Source organism: Juglans microcarpa x Juglans regia, chromosome 7D (assembly GCF_004785595.1).
Source record: "Juglans microcarpa x Juglans regia isolate MS1-56 chromosome 7D, Jm3101_v1.0, whole genome shotgun sequence".
Lineage (NCBI taxonomy): Eukaryota > Viridiplantae > Streptophyta > Magnoliopsida > Fagales > Juglandaceae > Juglans > Juglans microcarpa x Juglans regia.
In genome coordinates, this window is record NC_054606.1 from 955087 (window position 1) to 976740 (window position 21654).

General features: G+C 35.4%; 3 protein-coding genes and 1 non-coding gene across 9 annotated transcripts; 3 read left to right on the forward strand and 1 right to left on the reverse strand.

The window, feature by feature from the left end:
• Window positions 1-318: 318 nt before the first annotated feature.
• Window positions 319-3319, forward strand: LOC121239587 (annexin D4). 2 transcript variants are annotated; one of them, XM_041136860.1, is made up of 7 exons: window positions 319-457; window positions 747-919; window positions 1534-1755; window positions 1961-2185; window positions 2662-2733; window positions 2822-3076; window positions 3130-3319. In XM_041136860.1, exons 1-6 carry the CDS (start codon window positions 412-414, stop codon window positions 3029-3031), a joined length of 948 nt encoding a protein of 315 aa, XP_040992794.1. In that variant the 5' UTR covers window positions 319-411; the 3' UTR covers window positions 3032-3076; window positions 3130-3319. The 2 variants fall into 2 exon arrangements, with proteins under 2 accessions (XP_040992794.1, XP_040992793.1); XM_041136859.1 differs by having other exon boundaries at window positions 2822-3075; window positions 3127-3319.
• A 263-nt stretch (window positions 3320-3582) lies between these two features.
• Window positions 3583-6788, reverse strand: LOC121239586 (annexin-like protein RJ4). Of its 2 annotated transcripts, none has more exons than XM_041136857.1 (6): window positions 6631-6788; window positions 5018-5163; window positions 4708-4926; window positions 4370-4582; window positions 4163-4255; window positions 3583-4075 (listed from the first exon to the last, which is right to left on the reverse strand). In XM_041136857.1, exons 1-6 carry the CDS (start codon window positions 6704-6706, stop codon window positions 3872-3874), a joined length of 951 nt encoding a protein of 316 aa, XP_040992791.1. In that variant the 5' UTR covers window positions 6707-6788; the 3' UTR covers window positions 3583-3871. The 2 variants fall into 2 exon arrangements, with proteins under 2 accessions (XP_040992791.1, XP_040992792.1); XM_041136858.1 differs by lacking the exon at window positions 6631-6788 and adding an exon at window positions 5564-5728.
• Window positions 6789-7191: 403 nt separating this feature from the next.
• Window positions 7192-7264, forward strand: TRNAR-ACG. The gene has a single exon. It is a non-coding gene; the product is annotated as a tRNA-Arg (tRNA).
• Window positions 7265-8771: 1507 nt separating this feature from the next.
• Window positions 8772-21451, forward strand: LOC121238822 (protein LNK2). Of its 4 annotated transcripts, none has more exons than XM_041135857.1 (9): window positions 8772-9010; window positions 16218-16563; window positions 16706-16832; window positions 17461-17779; window positions 17865-17954; window positions 18629-19354; window positions 19440-19597; window positions 20634-21027; window positions 21126-21451. In XM_041135857.1, the coding sequence occupies exons 1-8, from the start codon at window positions 8987-8989 to the stop codon at window positions 20998-21000; spliced, it is 2157 nt and encodes a 718-aa protein (XP_040991791.1). In that variant the 5' UTR covers window positions 8772-8986; the 3' UTR covers window positions 21001-21027; window positions 21126-21451. The 4 variants fall into 4 exon arrangements, with proteins under 4 accessions (XP_040991791.1, XP_040991794.1, XP_040991795.1 ...); XM_041135860.1 differs by having other exon boundaries at window positions 16712-16832; XM_041135861.1 differs by having other exon boundaries at window positions 16218-16560; window positions 16712-16832.
• Window positions 21452-21654: the final 203 nt, after the last annotated feature.

Below are 21654 nucleotides of genomic sequence, written 5' to 3' on the forward strand. Positions count from 1 at the left end.
CACCTCTATTTTTTTTTTCTTTGGGTTTTGAATATAATATATATTCTGATATTGTTTGGTGAGAAGTATGAATTGTAACAAGTTCTGGGGTATTCTAAGAAATACACCAGAATGTAAGAGCATCATTGCAAGAATAAAACAGTATGGTACTTGATTATATAAAACTGAAGTAATAAACGATAATACGTTAAAGTGGTCGGTCGGGAGCTACATGTCATTAAACTCTTAATTCCGTTTTATTTCGGTTTTTACCAACCCCTATTATTATCATATTGGTAATATTTGATACACCCAAAATGCCCTTATAATTATTAAATGACATAATTGACATTGTGGGGTCTATATAAATTACTACTCTTGGCCGAGAAGATCTCCATCCTCCATTGCCTAAACTCCGACACAAAAGGATCGATGGCTCTCCCTAATGAATTGGAAGCTCTCACCGAGGCCTTCTCTGGTACTACTTTCGTTTTCCTCCTTTTTTCCTCATAAATATTACTTGCATTTCAACTTTCTTTTGGTTTAAAGCCATTCAATTTTAATTCACGTTAGTTCTTCTTTTCTTTTCCTTTTTTTTTATTTTTTATTTTTAATCCTTTTTTATGTTTTCATTCTAATTCCTAGGATTTGTATCAGTCTTTCTTCACTTTCTTCTGTGCAAGGGAAAATGGAATCCATTTTCTCCTTCTTCTGAAGTGAGGAAATTAAAGCTATCTATTATCTTAACAGTTGGTATACCTATGCAGGGCATGGAATCCACGAGCAGGCATTAGTGTCGATATTGGGAAAATGGCATCCTGAAGAAAGGAAATCCTTTCGGAAAGGAAGTCCGCACTTCTTCGTAGAGGACGAACGTAACTTCGAGCGGTGGGATGATCACCATGTCAGGCTTCTTAAGCATGAATTCATGCGTTTTAAGGTGATTTCATTTTATAAACTCTTTTCTCTAGTTTATCGCATTCGTACTATAGTTAACAGTATCAGATTATATTATTTTGTTCTAAAAAATAAAATAAAATCTTAACTAGTATTTTCAAATTTGAAGGGAAAAAAGTTTCAAGGGCTTTTTAGTAATTTTACCTTTAACAATTTGCAACATTTCAAAAGCTTTTTTTAAAAATTGTTTTATTAATGGTGGCTCCTTAAAAGAATTTGGTATAGCTTGGTCCTCAAAAATTTTAATTCTAACACTATCCATGAGTATACAATAAGGTGTAATCAATTGGGAAAAAAAATCAGATTGTTTTTTTTTTAACTTAAAAAATACTGCTCAGACGATTAAAAAAATAATAATAATAATAATTCTACGTACAATCGTGAAGTACGGAAATGCTGCATAATCGCTTTAAAAAAGAGTAGGGTCTATTATTAAAAAATTAATTTTTTTCATATGGATCTTATGTTTTATTAATTTTTTTCAAAACGATTACATGGCGATTGCACAATTTACAAATATATTTTCTCTAAGAAATAATAATAATAACTTGGAACGTGGGAACTATTGAGATAACATGTCTTTTGAATGATGATCAGAATGCTGTGGTGCTTTGGACAATGCATCCATGGGAAAGGGATGCTAGGTTGGCAAAGGAGGCCTTGATCAAGAAGGGTCCGCAGTCGCATGGCATTCTCATAGAGATCGCATGCACCAGATCAGCTGAAGAGCTTTTGGGAGCAAGGAGGGCCTACCATTCTCTCTTTGACCATTCATTAGAGGAAGATGTTGCCCACCACATCCATGGCAGTGAACGTAAGGTAATTGGTAGCATTAGTGTAATAATCCTATGTATGAGTTTTGGTGGAAGTGTATCAAGATTAGCTGATCTAATTGTCTGATGGAATTGAATGGTCTGATTTTAGAGAGAAATAGGAACATCACGTGGACCCCACATATATATTTAATGTCGTATCTATATCTCTCTGGAAGTGATATGACTATTTTCTACTATGCTTTGAACAGCTCTTGGTTGCACTTGTTAGTGCCTATAGGTATGAAGGATCAAAGGTTAATGACGATGCAGCAAAATTTGAGGCTAAAACTCTTGTTAATGCCATAAAAGATGCCAATAAGAGGAAGCCCATTGACGACGAGGAAGTAATAAGGGTGCTGACAACAAGGAGCAAGCCCCACCTCCAAGCAATATATAAGCACTACAAGGAGATTTCTGGCAAGAACATTGATGAGGTATGAGTTACAGAAGCACCAATATTGAAGGAATATGCACTATTAATAACAATCTAATTCAGCGCTTGTTTCCTAACCATATGCACGTTGAAGACAGCCCAAGTGTTCTTTAAAAATGGAGTCCTATTGAAGACATGACTACATTTTCTTGATCATAGATAACAATATTTTAGATATTGAATTCCTAACTTCCTACTCTGTAAAGATGTGTGCACTACAGAAAAGAACCCTATCCAATGATGCTCAACTGTCCTGTTTTGGGTTTCACTATCTTGTTCCATCAAACCCCATTCCAACACAATACCAATAGATAACTTCAAAGACTCCAGGCCTCACTCCCCTTGTACCAACAATCATTACCTCTGTTTCAAGAAGAAATATGATCTGAAAGCCTGCACATGGCATTCTCTATTGTCAATAATTGAAGTGTCAGTGTTTAAATCACTCCTAAATTTTCATCCATAATTTTTGTTCAGGATCTCGATGCTGATTTGCGGTTAAAAGAGACGGTGCAATGCATATGCACGCCTCAAAAATATTTCAGCCAGGTAATATGGAAGCCACATCCAGATTGCAAGGATATGCAAAATGCAAAGTTACTTAATTTTTTTTATTTTTGTAACATTTTTTCTGAAGGTCTTGAACACTGCACTGAAAAGGGATGTGGATAAGAAGACCAAAAAAGCATTGACTCGAGTAATAGTAACCCGAGCCGACACAGATATGAAGGAGATCAAGGAGGAGTACAATAAACTATATGGGGTTTCTCTGTCCAAGAAAATTGAAGATACAGCTAATGGGAACTATAAGGATTTCTTGCTCACTTTAATTGCAAGAGGTGGCTAATTGGAAATATGGGAGTTGATCGAATGATTCATAATAATTGGGTTACTTACATGTACTTTTCTTGCTGATTGTCAATCTTTTTCCTTTTTGCGGCAAGTGTTCCTTTTTTTATCCGGAGATTTTATTAATAATCCTCACTTGTGGCGAGGAATATCATGATTACATCACAACTATATATCCTTCAAGAAAATCAAAATCTTGCGGCATGTGTTCTTGTGCTTGTATGAGTTTTACATCATAAAACCAAATGTGGTCAGCCACTCATATGGAAGTTTTATACTGTGTTTAGTCTGTCTCCATTTTGATACAATAAGCAAACTGGTATAAATTTTCAATTATCTTATTCATCTAATTCCCTTTCGAACCACAATTATAATTCCCATGGTATTCTCATATCTTCATTCCCAACTATAATTCCCTAATGATTTGACTGATTTTCAGATTACTAAAAGGTGTGATGGATAATAATTCCCATATAATTATAAGTTTCATGTCGCGGTTGAGATCATAAACATATTAGTATCTAACACATTGATTAGGGAGGGCAGGGGTGGACCAAGAACATTCAACATTGTATGTTTTCCGGGTTCGAATTGGTACAATTTCTCAATTGATGCCTTGGATCAGAGACTCAATTCCCATTTACTGCACCCTTAAACTAATGTCCTCGACAACAAACTCCTTAACAAAGCACTCACCAAAACACTCAAAATTCATACTCCATAGAAATTCAAGTTAAGACCATGAAAAATAAAGACACCCAGCAACAAAGTCCAACTTAGAACACCACAATTAACCAAATTTATTCTCAAGACTCTCATAGGAAAGCTTGCATCCATCTTAATCTTCCTTCCCAAGCAAAGTAAGGAGGAAGGCCTTGTAATCTCCTGAAGTTTCTTTGGCCACTGCATGATCAAGGGAAACACTGTTCCTCTGGTAGTAAAGCTCCTTGATGTCCTTCAGGTCCCTCTCTGCCCTCGTTACAATCACACGAGTCAGTGCATCCTCATCAGTCCCATTTTCTTTTATTGCATTGCGTACTGTCTGCAGTATACCCAAGAAAATGCTCCTAGTCATTAATTGGAACTTATTTTATTACTCAAAATTCATCTTTGTTCTATAAAATGTCACCTTTTCAAAATACTTCCTTGGGTCGTTGATGCACCGAATTGCAGCATGCAATGCCTTTTGTAACGTCCCCTCATCGGAATCAACCAACAAATTCTGGGGAAAAAGGCATGTTTAGATCATCAGTTCTTTATACTATTAAATACTTGTGTGTTATTTTTGTTAATTAATATATTTTTTTTTAAAAACCCAGAGAATGTTGGTACGTACCTTAGTGATGGAAATGCCATGCTCATCTCTGTAGCGGTTGAAAGAGGCGATGAGCTGCGCCTTGCTTCTTGTACTCAGAATCCTGATAACTTCTTCATGATTAAATGCTTTGTCTTTGATAGCATCGTTAAGAATATCAGCTTCAGATTTCGCTAATCTTTCATTGATCTCATGGCCAGCATACCGATAAGCAGTCACTAGGGCTACCAAGAGCTGTAATTGTCACCAAAACCCCTAATTAATTGCTCTATCACCTCAAGTTCGGATAAGAAATTGAGGGGACTTAATTAATTCATATAGAATATGCTAACAACAAATAAATGAATAAATATACATGCCTTGCGCAAATCACCGGAGGTATGAGCAGCCACATCTTCTTCCAAGGAACGCTTGTAGCGACAATGGTAGGCTCGCCTCACCGCCAAGAGGTCTTCAGGAGATAGGATGCATGAAATTTCGATGATAACATGGTAATCAGTCTCAGCTTTCTTGATGGCTACATTTGCCAAAACAGCATCTCTATCTGCTGGATCCAATATCCACCGGTACACCGCTTTCTATATATCATGTATATTTTTCCAAAAAGATTGATCAACTTGTTTATGATTACGAGATAAATCATGTAATTAAGATAATCGATCGACTAACCTCAAAATCACCCGAGAGTTCAGATTCAAGGCGCTTGATGAGATCTTCTTGATAAAGCTCCTCATAAGCTTGCCTAATTTGCTGCCTTTGAACAGCATTTCTATGTCCGAGTATTGAGATTATTGCCTTCTCGTCAGTTCCCCATCCTAACAAGTTATCATGTTTGAAGATCGAGAAAAAGGGCAAAAATGCAGATTAGAACAATTACCATTTCTCACAAATCATGGTTTTTCTTTTGAACATATATAAAAGTGGCATCATTAATGTTATTTTCTTCAGTCCTCAGGGAACGAGAATTATGATGTAAAATGAGGAAAATTATATGAATTTAAAAAGGAAGCCTACGAAATCCAACCACAAATTATATGAATGCTTTTGATATGTTGAGCATTCACATATCAACACGCGCGTACGTATTGCATATGACTTGATCAAAAGATGGCCGGGAAGTTAATTAGACCGCTTACTACTACTAATCTCAGTCACCAAGAAAAATAATTCAAAAAATGGAAAAATCAAAGAACGAACAAGTTAATATTAATTAACCTTGAAAAGTCTTCCGGAGAGCTTGTGCGTCCTCGTGGACAGAAGCGTTTTGGGAAACAATGATGGTCGCCATTGTTAATTAGCTCTCCAATCTCTCTTGACAGAGTATAGACTGCTCATGTGAAGGAGCTTATGTATATGAAAAATGCTTTAAGTTCGTATGTTTTAATTTCCCACACGTACAGCCACAGATCCATTAATATAAATATGGAACTTAATTAATACGCTTTCAATTAGTTGGTTTATTCGTTCTTATATATATATATATATATATATATAATTAATATGTTAGGTGATGAAGCATGACATTTAATTTCGGATATATATTGGGATATTAATTTTGATTAATTAATTCCCTTTCTTTTATTTCTTGGCACTACAAAAATATTATTCTTAATTTCCTCTAAACATACATGATGGATCAAATTATGAGTCTGATCTGCACTGAAACCGTAATTAATTAATTTTCCATCCAGTCAATTAATTAGCATTACTATTAATTATCCGATCAACCAAACATGATGACAGAATTAATTTAATTTCCACTTAATTTTTCAATGGCTACAATTTTTCCATTCACCCCGAATTAATTGATGATGATGATGATGCGTGCAGTACATATATGTTAATAGTTTGAAAATATATATCTTTTGTAAGGAAACTACAAGGAAATTTCCTCTACGTACAATATTCTCATTTAGGAAGTTTCCAAATTTTCATTATATTCTCTAAAATGCTTGTTAATTAAAATTAAAAACATGAATCCATTAGTACGTGGCGCCCTTTTCTTAATTAATTTCTTGCCTTTCCACGACTACTCAACTAATTCATCTCTGAATTAGGAGCATGATGACGATCTAATTAAAGATGGGTGGATGTAGGCCGGGTTGTTCAACTATATTTGGATTATGGACACTTTCAATTTCTTTTTCTTTTTTCTTTTTTATGTTTTAATGGTTCAAACACTTCAAAAAATTAAATATGTTTAGATTATTGCCCCTAACTAGCTACGACATGCATACGTACAGTACTAGCATATATCATGTGTTGATTAAGAATATTAATACCTTTGAAAGCCTTTCGGAGAGCTTCAGCATCTTCCATAGGAGAATGGGTGTCAGGAGCAACGAGGCTGGCGGCCATTGATGATAGATATCTATATAAGCTTTTTTGAGTTTCTCTTCGATGATCAGTATATAGCTAGAGAAGATGATGAATGTGAAGAACACCTTGCCAATGAACGTCCTATTTATAATACTATGCTTTAACATCAGAATTAACGCCAAAGTACTCATGCTTATCACGTTAATTTGGACGTTACTTACATCTGATCAAAAAAGACAATACTCAGCATCTCTTCTTTCACACCATTTATTATACACATGATGCATGCAGGTCTTTTCCTTCACACCAATCACGAGTACTCTTTTCTTGAGTAACGCCTAAATATAGGTTTCAAAAAATTATTTGCTAGCTCCATTTGAATTAATCCTCCCTATTCAATTCTCTCCATTTTTCTTAGATTTTAAGGAAATTAAATTAAATAAATAAATAGTGGTTAATTAGATGTACGTCCGTGATGATTATATTTGATTATATTTAATGTTCTATGAGACAGTTGCATGGAGGACTCCATGGCCCAATGGATAAGGTGCTGGTCTACGGAACCAGAGATTCTGGGTTCGATCCCCAGTGGAGTCGCTTCTTCAATATGCATGCTTTTCTATTTCTTTTTCATTAATGCTTTTTTTCATGTTTCTTCCACCTTATGAATTCATAAACGATGAAAGCCAAATAATAAAGAATACTAAACTAGTAATGTTTCTAAAGTAATGCTAGTTATAGTTATTGGGTGTATAAGTCCCGCACTCATTTTAAAAAAAGTAAGATCTATTATTAAAAAATTATTTATTCGCAAAGATATCAAATTTAACCATTTTTTTCAAATAAAAAAAAATGTGCGAGATTTGCACTCTAAGATTGTATATTACTTTTTCATTATTTAATGAGAAATTATATTTATAATCATAAAGTGTGCATGCGTCACGCAATTTTTTTTAAAGAAAATAAGTTAATACGAGACCCATATGAAAAAAAAAATTAATTTTTTAATAATAAATTCTATTCTTTTTTAAAACGATTACACGGCGCTTGCACACTATGCATGTAGCATTACTCTAATTTAATATTTTTAGCATCTTATTGATTTCCAAATTAACCACATTTGATGGTTTTCACTAATGTTTGTTAAAGTTGCCAAGGATGCTAATCTATTAGGATCATCTCACTATTTATTTGTTTTTTTTATTTTTTATTTTCAAGGATAGTGGAAACATATATGTGAGTGATGAAAAACAAGCCCTTCTTCACCATCCACTTTTCTTATCTTCCTCAATCTTCTTTCTTACTTCTCCGATCTCTTCAATACCACCATAAATTCTTTTTATATTCTTCTATTTCTTGTGGTGACAATTTATTTTCGTCTATTTTCTATCATCATCTCGCTCTCTTCCTCATAATTATCGCATTCCTTCCATCACCATAATTATCGTAATTATTTTTGCCATCGAGCTTTTACAAATGGCATAGGTCGATATCTTATACAACCAAATTATTTGAAAATGGTTTATGTCATCAACCAAATACTTAAAAAAAATGTTTTTAAAAAAAGTATATATTATATTAAAAATATCATATAAATAATTTTAAGTGGAACTAATTAAAGTCTTTAGCTAATAATTAAAGCAAACATTATCAAATCAAACCACTTTAATAAGAGGATAATGAGTAAGCCGGAGTCAAAAATGGTGTTGCACATGGGCATTATCACCTAATTAATTAATCCAAAAAATTAACGCTCTGCCATTAAAAAAAAAAAAAAAACTAGGATGAACTAGACTCACAAAAGCAAGGCCATGGCCCACTCGGCCCGACTGAGAGCGACCTCCTCCACGAATTAGATCCACCCATTGGGCCCACTTGAAATGAAACGCAAATGAACCGAACAAAATTTATTTTTTCCTTTAAATTTCCGAAATGAAATTCAAATCCAGCTCCAGCGAATCACGTGCGAGCATAAGATCGTTCTCTCCTGGCCACAAGTACAGATACGCCCCGGACACGTGTAGCCCAACTCCACCAATCACAAACCCACGTGACATCACGTGCTCCCTAACTCTGGAAAACTCCGTTTCACTGTGTGGTATCTTGGCTTGCCGTTTGGACAACTACCGCAGGAGGAAGAAGAACAACAATAATAACACTACAAAAGACAGCATCTTCGCTTGCTGTTTTTTGGTCTCGGAAGCTTTATGCTATCTCTGTTAGCATTTTTCTGAGGATTTTGGCAAATGTGCGAGTCAATCTACTTGCGTGGCTATGATCTGGGTTTCTGCGTAGAGATTTGCTCTTGGCTTTTCAGAGATGTTTGATTGGAACGACGAAGAGGTTACCCAATTCCTCAATTCTTGCCAATTTTATTTAGTTTTGTGTTCCTTAATTTGTTTATTTATTCACATGTATGGCACGTCTTGGTTCCTCGTGTTTGATATGATTGAAGTTTGGTACTTAATAGTTTGATGGTCTGAATGTGAAATGGTTGTATGTGTACAAATTTGAGCTTATGATGTCAAGTTGCTTCTGAGTATGTTAGCTTGTCTTGTTCTGGCTGTGGATATGTTGCTTCTGGGTATGTCAGCTTGCTTCTGGGTATGTTAGCTTGTCTTTCCTCAATTGTGAATTCGTGTGGATATGTTGAACAATCATAGATATGGTAATAGGATGCCGGACTATATTCGGATTTTTTTAGTGCAGAGAATTAAGAACAAGGCTATGAAGTATGTATTGGTATTCTATCAGAAAGTTCACTGTTTTCTGAAAACAATTAGAAATTCAATAGAAAACATGTTCCCTATTTTTTTTTAATACCTTCTTACTGCTACTGAAAACTTTGAATAGGAATGGTCAAGCGAGAACCCAACTAGCATGGCTCAAGTTTAAATGGTACTTCAGTGTGAAATTGAGACTTTATTTCCGAGAGAGAGAACATTTCAATTTCAAGTCTATCATGTGTTGGAAATATTTTCAAAATAATATATATTATATTTATTATTCATAATATTTTGGGGTTTATTTTTTAAAGTTATGAATTATTTTGGAAAATGATAAGTTATGAAAAGTTCATAAGCTATTGCTTATGGTTCTAATAATTTGGGTCTGCACTATAAATCAAATTAAATAATTGGCTTGGTGGTAAGAACCCTTAAATTGACCAAGTGGGTAGAGGTTCAAAACACAATGAGGCACCTTTTTTTAAGGTTTATTGTGGAAAATGGGCGTGTGGCCGAGCGTGGATCTATAGGCGTGGGCTCGCTCAGCCAGTGCAAGGTGCTTGGCGCACAAAGGCACAACTCTTGGCAAATAAAATGCCAAAAGTCGCACCTATTGGGTTTCAAACTCGTGCGAGAAGGATGGTAGGGAATCAGCATGACCGTTGGACCAAGTCCAACTTATGTATTGGTTGGCAGCAGGTGTAATGCATATACCTATTCAGAATAGATTACAAAAAAATGAAAACTTACAACTTTTTGTTCTCATTCTTTGGCCATCTATAAATAGACTCATTGGCCTACGAAGTGAACAGACTCAGAAGGCAATTTCAAAATTCTCTCTTTCCCAAAAGTTCTCATTTCTTCAAAACTTGTTATTGAGATATGTTGATTATGCGCAAAACAGATTTCTAATCTCTTGGTTGAATAGTAAAATCTGAGGGTATTCGGGGTCTAATTTCGTGTGTGCATAATGCAGTTAGACAAATAGACTTATTCTGAGCTTCATTATATCTTGGAGGCAAATTCGCTTGTAACCTATATACATACAGTTATTGGTGGAGGTGAATATTGTCTTAAGGAAGCGACATTGTAACGTACCTTAAAGCAAACTTTCCTCTCTCTATTTTTAGTTTGCCAGCCCTTTTTGCACCAACAATCTTAAGACAATATTTGATTATTAATGGCGCATAATTTGAGAGAGTTTGTTTCAGATTTTGTAAAACTCGAATGCTTTGATGGAGCCAATTTTTGATGCTAGTAAAAGAAGATGCACTTTCTCTTGGCCAGTCCCAAAGTGGTGTATGTTCTAACCACTTCTAGGCCTTCTGCAAATGAGGACAAGACAATCACTCAAAGTCGGACAAGGATCAAATGGGAACAAGACGACTACATCTACAAAGGACACATTTACAATGCAATGTCTGATACATTGTTTGACACTTACCTGAACAAAGCAACCACTAAGAATCTATAGGACACACTTGAGGCTAAGTATCTTTTAGAAGATGCTACAAGTAAGAGACTACAAAATTCTTCAATTATACCATAGTAAATTCTAAGCATGTTATTAAACAATTCATGCATATTCTTGATCAATTCTCTCAACATGACATGAAAATGGATGAATCCATAGCAATTTCATCCATTATTGATCAAATTCCTCAATCATGGAAAAACTATAAAAAAAAAAAAAAAAAATTGAAACATAAATGGGAGGAAATGTCTCTAGAAGAATTAGGCCAACATCTTCGCATATAAGAAGAGATCAGGCTTAGAGACAATAATGAAGGGTGTGAATCTTTGACCTCCAACATGCACATGGTAGAGGAAGATAAGACCCACAAACCCGGACAACCCAATGAATCCGAATATGAAAACCGAAAGAGAAAGAATAATTTTGGAAGAAAATAAAGTCACTTCCAAAATGAGAATCAAAAGAATCTGGAAGTAAGTTGCTTTCATTGTGGCAAACAAGGCCATTACAAAAGAGAATGTCATTGTCTTAAAAAGAAAAGACAGGACTCTAGTTCTAGAGAGAATTATGAGGCTATGATCTCCGAGACTAACACTCTTGAAGGAGATAACTCCTGGTGGATTGATTTAGGAGCAACAAAGCATGTCTGTAAAGACAGGAGCCTATTCAAGAGGTACAAACCAATGGAAGATGGTCATGTTCTTTATATGGGGAACCCATCCACTGTTGTAGTTAAAGGCAAAAGGACAATAAAAATGGAGTTTACCTCCGGAAAAGTTCTTACTCTCAAAGACGCGTATTATGTACCAGAAATTAAAAAGAATCTTGTATCTAGTAGTCTTCTAAATAAGTATGGGTTTAAATTGGTTTTTGAGTCAGAGAAATTTGTACAGACCAAAAAGGATAATTTCGTGGCGAAAGAATATTTGAGTGAAGGCATGTTCAAACTTGATATTAATAATTAAGTTAATGTTTTGCTTAATCTATGTTATTTAGAACACATTAATGCTAGAAGCCTAGAAATGATATGATTTAATTTATGAATATACATGCAAACAAATAAAAAAAATTGTGACTTGTATATGTGATTTTTCTATATATTGCTATGTTTATATAATGCTTTCAAAGAATTAAGTTAAATGGATAGTTGTACAAAGCATTTTATGGTATTTGAGAAATATCATGAATTATGGTATTGAGTACGACAAATTTCCTTCGGTTATAGAAGGAGGTTTCCTTCGATTGTAGAAGGAATATAAATGCTAGTTGGGAGCTAAGCATGATAATCACAAATCAACCAGTTGTTGGATACTTACCCTTGGTGGAGGAGTAATCTCTTGGAATCAAAGAAGCAAGCATGCATAACTTACTCAACCATGATGACTGAGTTTATAACATTGGTTTCTTGTAGCAAAGAGGTAGAGTGGCTAAGAAATTATTGATAGAGATCTTGGATTTGGCCAAAATCAATGCCACCAATATCTTTGCATTGTGATAGTTTAGGTTATATTGTCATTGGCCTAAGCCATAAATATAATGGCAAGTCGAGACATATTAAACCAATTACTCATAGATGAAGTAATTGCAATTGATTTTATGAGATATTGTCAGAAATGACATATTCATTAACTAAAAAATTTACAAGATAATTGATGTGGGACATCAAAGGGATGGATTTAAAGTCAAAACAATAAAATCACCAATAATGAAAACTCAACTCAACTCTTGAGCATATCATGACTCTAGTTCAATGAACAAAGTACATTATATGTCCTTGGTTTGCAAGCACTATGATATTAAAATTAGTCTTCAGACTAATTTACCATCCCAAGGCTTGAGGTGCTTGGTACTGTAATGAAAATGAGAGGCTGAGTAATAAGCTCTTAATAGACTTACAACATGGTTATGTTAAAGCGTTTAGCTACAGGACACTTTCGATAAGTCTACCTATATGAGTGTCGGGGGTCGTGTCGCCTCCTATGCAAATTAGGCTTTGTCTCTAGAGCGTTCATGAAACCAAGATATATACACAAGGTCAATCCACGTGTCGGTCTTTATGAACTACCCAAAGAGAAGAAAATTTATACATGAGATATATCAAGCTAATCGTATAGAATCGCTAGTTCAAAGCATGTCTACCATGTCATTCTGATTAGTTTTGATGTATTTTCACTATGTGAAGGTTCAAGTCCAAAAGACACCTTCATTTATGTATAAGTTTTCATATTCTAACTAGGATGTATTTTGAAAATGGTGGGGGATTGTTGGAAATATCTTCAAAATAATATATGTTATATTTATTATTAATAATATTTTGGGGATTTATTTTCAGAAGTTATGAATTATTTTGAAAAAAGATAAATTAAGAAAAGTTTATAAGCTATTACTTATGGTTAATTGGTTATAATATTTTGAGTCTGCATTACAAGTCAAATTAGATAATTGGCTTGGTGGTAAGAACCCTTAAATTGATCAAGTGGGTAGAGGTTTGAAGCACAATGAGGCACCTTTTTTTAAGGTTTATTGTGGAAAATGGGCGTGTGGCCCAGTCCGCACGAACCTATAGGCGTGCGGCTCGCTCAGCCAGCGCAAGGCGCCTGGCGCACAAAGGCACAACTCTTGGCTAATAAAATGCCAAAAGTTGCACCTATTGGGCTTCAAACCGGTGCGAGAAGGATGGTAGGGAATCAACATGACCGTTGGACCAAGTCCAACTTATGTGTTGGTTGGCATCAGGTGTAATACATATATTTATTTAGAACAGATTTTAGAAAAATGAAAAGTTACAACTTTTTGTTCGCACCCTTTGATCATCTATAAATAGACCCATTGGCCTACAAATTGAACAGACTTAGAAGGAAATTTCAAAATTCTTTCTCCCCAAAGTTCTCATTTCTTCAAAATTTGTTATTGGGATCTGTTCATTCTGAAGAGAACATATTTCTAATCTCTTGGTTGAATAGTAAAATTTGAGGGTTTTCGGGGTCTAATTTCGTGTGTGCATAACGCAGTTAGACAAACAGACTTGTTCTGGGCTTCGTTATATCTTGGAGGCAAATTCGCTTATAACACGTGTGCATACCGTTATTGATAGGAGATAATATTGTCTTAAGGAAAGCGACATTGTAACGCGCCTTCAAGCAAACTTTTCTTTCACTCTTTTTTGTTTTGCAGCCCCTTTTGCACCAACATCATGATTCTCAGTATCTTTGTGAAACATTTCCCACATTCAGCCTGCTCAACAATAAGTACCAATCCAGCTCAATATCACTTTAATGCAACAAATAGGAGCTGAAGATAGTTTGTGCAGTGCAGAGAAGAGTTCTTTGGTGGAGTGAATGAAAGTGACATGAAGGAACAAGGATTGGGCTGGAATTTCTGAAAATTATATTCCAATAAAAAGGGAAAATTTTAATTTCCAATATGGAATATTGCTCAAGTGGAGTCATATGCGAGATATTGAGTTTTGGTGTTCTACGATTTAACTGAAAAGATTAGGTGTTTGTTAAACTTTAGACAGAAACACAGAAAGGATGAGACTGAAAGAAGAAGCTGGTAACTTGTTAGTGAATCCTACTGCTTTTTAAAGTTGGGGCTTGGAATCAAATCCCACCTTCATCAAAATGCAGGTTTCATAGCAGTGAAGCCCATTCTCCTAGAAAGAAAAGATAAAATGAAGTGAACCCCGGTTATGGAGTCTTCATGAAAAAATGTGTCTTGTGGGTTAATTGGCCCAGTTTGGATTCAGAGATGAGTTGAGATGGTTTTAGATGAGTTGAATAAAATATTGTTAGAATATTATTTTTTAATATTATTATTGTTTTGGAATTTAAAAAAGTTGAATTGTTGATTATATTTTGTATGAGAATTTGAGAAAGTTATAATGATGAGATGAGTTTCCAATCCAAACCAGGGCTTAATGCACTTTCAATTTCCATATTCCTTTGGTTAGCAATAACTGAGTAGTGATTGATTTATTACTTAAAGGGCAAGACTGGAGGTATTTAGTCGACTTGTTTTAAAAGAATTATCAAGGTAGGGGATTTCTAAACTGTCAAAGGTTGGCATGAATAAGGGGTTTTGCTTTGCTTTAGTTAGATTTTGGAAAATTTGAATTATCGCTATTAAATCTATTGTCATTGTAATCACAAGTCATGCCGGTGGATTTCTCAATTTGGAGTGAACTAATATTTGGTGAAGGTTGACTCTTTTGATAGACAATGGTATTGGATAAGGTTTTGGCAGTGATAACAAAACCACCCTCAAGAGATGTGTGATTTGCAGGAGGCAAGAAAAATTAGCTGATCACGTATTTATTTTCACATGCTTTCATTCAGGTTTTTGGATTTATTGGGTTTTCCTGGCTTTTCTTAAGTCAGATTTCAATGCTGTTATCAACAAAGGGATCGTCTAATAAAGGGATTTGGTGGAAACAATTCTACTGGCATTGTTATGACTGAATTGGAATATATAAACTTTTGTAGGAATGGAAGTGATTGTAGAAGAGTGGACTGTGCAACTGTTCTCCACCCCTGCTTGTTGGTATCTCATAGATCTCGTACAACCATAGATCTTAGTTAAGTACATTATTTTTTGATTGACTATCACTTGCATGGAATGAAATAAGGCCAGACACTTGAAACAATTGCAGAAAGAAGCCAAAATATCTTTAAGTACTCCGAAAGGTCTTAGAAAAGCTTCGGATGTTCTGGAAACGAAATATATATAACATGAGCTTGAGGTCATCATGTATGCTGGGAGTCTTTCCAGCCCTTTAATTTTTAGAAGTGAAGTGGCATAGGTCTGAGGATCAGTGATCTCTGCTCTGAACTTTCCTTCAAGGAACCCTTAGGTCACTAGACTCAATCAAAGGTTAGCTAGGAGAGAATTACTTTAGGAAAGATCAGATAATTTCATTTGCATGTATGCTTTATGGATGGAAAGATCTGGTCAAGACGCACCTGAGGCATAACCGTATTTGCGGCTTCAGTTACCTATACCATCGTTTTCACAATCAGTTTTGCCTTCTTTTCTTTCTTTTTTTTTTTTTTTTTTTTTTTTTTTTTTTTTTCTTTTTTTTTTTTTTTTACTTTTGAATATTGTGCTAGATGTTTTCTTAAAATCTAAAGATATGTGTATTATACGCTTTTAGTGATCAGTTGAACTCTAATGATGGTGAACATTAAGAGTCTTTCCCTTCATACCTATCAAAGATGTTTTCCAGGGCTGCTTAAAATTTAATGAATTCTCCAACATTTATACTATCAATTGCTTAATGATGTTTTATCCGGTTAGATAACTTTGCCATTCTTACTTGTCGTAGTGATGCTTGAACCACTTAAAATTTCAGCTTGCAAACATAATATGGGGTGAGGGTGATGAGAGTGGTGACCACATTGTGCCTTATCCTGAGGCAAGTGAAGATTATCCCAAGAAGAAGCAATGGAACCAAGAAACTGCTACCATCAAGTCTACTGAGCTGAGGACAGCTGGGGTGAAAATTGATTTGCATGGCAGAAAGCTGGAGAGCAGTTCCGACCTTGACACCAATGCAGATATTACTACTTCAGGATTTGGCGAGGATTTATGGCCTGATTTGTCTTTATCCAATCCTGCCAAAACTGATCAGGATTCTATGGGTACTGAGGTGTCTAACAGCTTAACTGAAATTAAACAATTTAAAGCATCAAGAGGTGGTAAAAATGTCAATTATTCAAATAAAGTGCATTTGTATAGGTGTATATTTCTTTGTGTGTGTGTGTGTGTGTGTGTAGCCCAAGCAATAGAAGGGGCGGTTATTTAATTTTCTCATTTATAATCTGATTATTTGGACGGCAGAGACAGCTCAACTTGATAAAGATGTTGAAATTTTTCAAAATACCCATGAAGATAAAGAACAAGATGATTTGGTTGATTATGAATGGGCAAATATTGGAAGCTTTGATGATCTTGATCGAATTTTCAGGTAATTTGAGCTAGCTGTATCTCACTCTCTATCTTTTTCTCTCTACCTTTAGCAGTAATTTAGCATCACTTTGACAACACTGATACATTTTCTTGGTAGGCATGTGGTGATATGCTGATAAATAAAGATATTCTTTTATGAAATTGAAAAATAAATGTGCTACATAAAACTTATGTTTAGCTTTATCTAAAAAATGAGTTCTTCAAATATCATTGCCCCATTAATTTTGCCTTCAATTATCAAGTTCTCTAGCCTTGACAAGTAAAATAATAGAACTTGAAATCTGGAACTAATAGACAACTTTTCATGTTGGGCTTCTTTTTAACCTCAAAAGTATAACTACTAACTAGTATTATATTATAAGTTGATTCAATTTTGGTGAACTTTTCATTTCCCAATTTTACAAGTCTTGCATCATGTTTCAAGCTGAAAGTGCAACTGATTGATAAAAATATTTTAGATGAAAGATCAGGGCAGGCATGGTTAATTGTGAAAATATTCTCTCCTTCCCTTGTTTTACTTTATTACTTCAATTATTTTCCCATGTACTTTTTCCTTTCATTCTTCGCTCTTTTATATACTATGGTATCTATCTGACTCAATATCCTCACAAGTGATGATTTTGCAGTAATGATGACCCAGTTTTTGGCCATACAAGTGTTGGTAATGCTGATGTGCAATGGTCTTCTTCCAAAGATGTTGCTAACAGCCCAGTAAAAACCTTCCCAATATCTGTTGACTCACCAAGTTTGGCTTCTGGAGAACCACAGAAACAATCTAAACAATTTGAAATTAAAACAGAATATTTGCAACATGATGACCAGGCATTTACCTTCGGCCATGGGAACATCAAAGATCCTGCACTGCATGATATGCAGAATGCACATGGGATCTCAGATCATGTGGAATATGTTGGAGATAAAAGGAAGCCTGTGGAAAAGGCACAGGTATTAACTATTTTGCACTGCAAAATGCTTCTCACTTAAATAAGGGGACCACAGAAATCACATTAGTTTTGTTTGTCTCTTGCAGATAGATATGGACATGGTGGTGAAAACCTCTGCAGCAACCTCTCGCCCAGCTACTGCAAATGTCATGAACACTGAGGAGCTTATCAATAAGGTGACTCTTTTAAAAAAGATCAATTCAACCTCATAATGGTATAATTCTTAATACCTAATCTTGTATTCAATCAGCATTCAAAGGGGGGAACTTAGTGGAAATGTAATATCTTTCATGCCGCAATTATATATTTATTATCTCCTCGAAGCGTTTGCTTAAAGTAATGGGAGATTGATTATAGATATTATAGTTATCAAACTATATTTAAAGGTTCATATAGTTGGAATCTCTGCATCTTCATGTAGCCTCAGCCAAATACGTGGTATAGAATGATGTTGGGCCTTCAGAAAGAAATGTTTCCTGATGACTTTTCTATGAGAACTTCATTATTGCTAAGTGCAGTGGCGGATTAACAACTGATTCTGAGTGTTAAAAATTTAGAGTTGGCTGCCAAGTGCATTATGTTCGGGATCTAATAGTTCATCATTTGGTTATCTGTCAAAACTGGAACCTTTGGTGCAGTTTAGCTTGTAATCTCTGGATCTTTCCATCTGTGGCAGTTGTATTCCTAACATATGAAAATAGTTTTTAACACATTTTTGTCCTTTTTTTTTCTAATTGGTACATGCCTGAACATGCCATTGTATATCATGATGACTTTAAAGATCTGGACAGTAAAAAATTTAACCCCAAGTGTTCTACTTACCATTCTAGTTTCTTATTCATATGTATAGGCTTCTAGGCAAACAAAAAAGTTGAAATGTCAAAGAAAGTCATTGGAGAAGAATGAGGGGACAACATTACCTCATTTGCATGGTACCTGGTCTTCATCACGAAACCCACCTGGACAATTTGAGAGCCAAATGGCTTCCTCCATGCATCAGTCTCCTCCCTCTTCAATGCTCAGTCAACAGAGGCTGTTTCCAGGACCCGAGTCTTTACAATACCAGCATGTTGCCAATCTATATGTGGTTCCATCAGCATATGGGAATCTCACGAGTCCATATCCTGCCATGCCTGTGCTTGCTCACATTCGGTCTGCTGAGCATAAGCATCAGCCATTGCTTTCTGGTTGTGATGGTTCTCCATGCGGTCCAAATCCTCAAAGCAAGTCAGTGAACACCCCTGTGAAACCTCTGACCATGACACCTCAGGAAAAAATTGAAAAACTAAGGAGGCGGCAGCAAATGCAAGCACTGCTTGCCATTAAGAAACAACAGCAACAATTTAGTCAACAAGTCCCTTCTAACAATAATTTTATCACTCAAAGATGCCTCCAAGAAAGCCAAACTCAGCACTTTGAGGAAGCCAATCTTGAAGTTGAAGATAAAAGCACTCTTCCTGCTCTGAATCCAACCTCACCTATTGAGCAAGATGATTCCAATACAGTCTCTGTGGCAGTAAATAATTATTCAGTGGAGGATATGGTACTTTACAGGCTTCAAGATATTATTTCAAAGGTATGCCTGACTTATGCAGGGTTACTTTCCTTATAGAGTAGATTGGACTAGCTTAAAATTTATGATAGCAAATGTTTTGATACAGTTGGACATGAAATTAAGACTTCGTATACGGGATAGCTTGTTCCGGTTGGCTCAAAGTGCAATGCAAAGGCATCACGCTAGTGATACAGGCAGTACCAACAAAAGTAGCAGGGATGAACATGAAGTCGTTGCAAAGGAAGAAATCAACAGTTTTAATAGGTTGGTACACTGAATACAGTCATCATTCTGTTTCTTCAAATTGGAAGTGTGGACACCTCCTTTTCTTTTACATTCACGGAAACAGTTAAATTCGACCATCATGCACTTCTGATCTGTTGAAAGTTATTGTTGACACTAGATAAGTGATGGTTTACAGATTAAATATTATAAATCTCAGTTTTCTGTGCATTACTTCCTAGGTTAAAAGGACAGGTAGAGAACTGATGGAAAGTGGATAGTTACTTGACTTTGTTAAATCTTTTGATGCCAGTTGAACGAGATAAACTGTATAAACGTTTTTTCTCCCACTTTTGTTTGTCATTTGCATCTTCACTTGGTATGAATAATGATTACGTTATGTGATTATTTAAGTTCTTGAGAATAAGAAACTTTGATCATTTACAGCCATCGAGAACTCTTGATATCTTGCTTACATCCCTACCTGTATCGTTTATTAAAAAGATTAGGAAAAGGGCTAAATTCACATTCATTCCATGTCTGATCCACATTTTAGGTGACTTTTTGTGTAGCCAGTTCAGTAGTCTTTTTGCTTACCTTACAGGAAGGGAGAGAATTCATGTTTATTAGTTTTAGATATTTGAGCACAAACAAAGGTATTTATCTTTTATGTACATGTTGGATCTTCACCCTTGTTTATGTACATGTTGGGTTTTCCCACCCGTTATCTTAAGTTTTTGGGTTAAAATCTCCAAGAAAGTCAGTTTGTTTGATCTTACACTCCATATGTTTGGGCCGTTTCCTTCTTTTTTTTGGTATATTTCTTATGGTTCTAGTTCTGTTAGGCCGGTTTGGCCCATTTATCTCTGTTGTATTTCTGCTAAATCTATTGCATTAGCACGTGGGCTAGAGTGTTAGAGGAAGTCATATACTGGCCAAGTTAGACCATGATGATAGGAGTTCATTTGCTAGTTGCACCTATCCAACTTCAGCTTAATCATGGTGCAGCTACATCTTTTCCATGTTAGATGCTCAAATCATCATCACTTCCCTTAGTTGAACCATTATGGTATTGCAGGTATTCAACAATGCCTGACATGGAGACAGAGACTAATCCCATAGACCGAACAGTGGCCCATTTACTCTTTCATAGGCCTTTGGAGTTACCATCAAGACATCCTGATACACCTGAATCACCTATTTCTACAAAGCTTCCACATGAATGCAAAGTCGCAGGCTCAGTGAACTTGTCGATGGGCTGCCTGCCAGAGGGTGCAAAAAGTAAACAGAACTCTCCGCACCAAGGATCTAAGAATTCTTGCCCGTTATCTGAAACCCACCATGTCAATCAGTTTAAAAGTGGCCCTTGCATAGACACTTCAGAGAACGCTTCAAACAATGAGACTGCAGATGGTGGAGCTGTGGAGGCTGATGCCTCTAAATGAATGGAATTATCTTCCGGGATTCTGAGGGTAATTCCTTCCTTTATCTCTTCCATGCCTACTTATATGTTTTCCATACATAATTATATGGATTTACTGGTAACGCTATGGTTCTCTTCCATTGTCAGCCTAGTGGATCGTTATCAAGAGTGGATCATGGAACCTCAAACCTCATTGTTATGGAAGACCCTAGAGAAATTGCATGAATGCATGTTTCAAGTAGCATGGTCAAAATGGTTTTGTACTTCTATCTGGGATTTTACTTTTATCAAATTCATGGTGATGACTGTTGTGTGTGTGTGACTCAATATATGCCTAATGCATGAAAGGGTGAACCTACTTTAATGTCTCAAGTCTCGGCAGATACATGCATGCCAATTGAGTTGGAAAGTTTGAATTATATACTTGAGGTACTTCATTATGAAATCGTTGGGCTATATCTGCTTATGTTAAAGATGGAATCTTCACTCTCATATAAGATTTTGATTTGTTTGAGGATTTTCAACACATGATTGCCCTTGTTTTGGAGATTATTTGAGTATTTGAATCTTAATGCTGCTGCTTATCTTCAGTTGTGGTTAGAACAAAAATGGCACTCACTGGCTGAGGTTGCACGTATGAAGAGTTAATTACGAATGAATAAAATATCAAACAATC

Coding starts and splice junctions, on each gene's coding strand:
- LOC121238822 (XM_041135857.1), top strand. CDS start 8,987: ATGTTTGATTGGAACGACGAAGAG. Junction 16,833..17,460: donor GATCTTGATCGAATTTTCAG/GTAATTTGAGCT, acceptor ATGATTTTGCAG/TAATGATGACCCAGTTTTTG. Junction 17,780..17,864: donor AGCCTGTGGAAAAGGCACAG/GTATTAACTATT, acceptor TGTCTCTTGCAG/ATAGATATGGACATGGTGGT.
- LOC121239587 (XM_041136860.1), top strand. CDS start 412: ATGGCTCTCCCTAATGAATTGGAAGCTCTCACCGAGGCCTTCTCTG. Junction 920..1,533: donor ATGAATTCATGCGTTTTAAG/GTGATTTCATTT, acceptor AATGATGATCAG/AATGCTGTGGTGCTTTGGAC. Junction 2,186..2,661: donor CTGGCAAGAACATTGATGAG/GTATGAGTTACA, acceptor ATTTTTGTTCAG/GATCTCGATGCTGATTTGCG.
- LOC121239586 (XM_041136857.1), bottom strand. CDS start 6,706: ATGGCCGCCAGCCTCGTTGCTCCTGACACCCATTCTCCTATGGAAGAT. Junction 4,256..4,369: donor ATGGCATTTCCATCACTAAG/GTACGTACCAAC, acceptor CTTTTTCCCCAG/AATTTGTTGGTTGATTCCGA. Junction 4,076..4,162: donor CAAGGAAGTATTTTGAAAAG/GTGACATTTTAT, acceptor GGTATACTGCAG/ACAGTACGCAATGCAATAAA.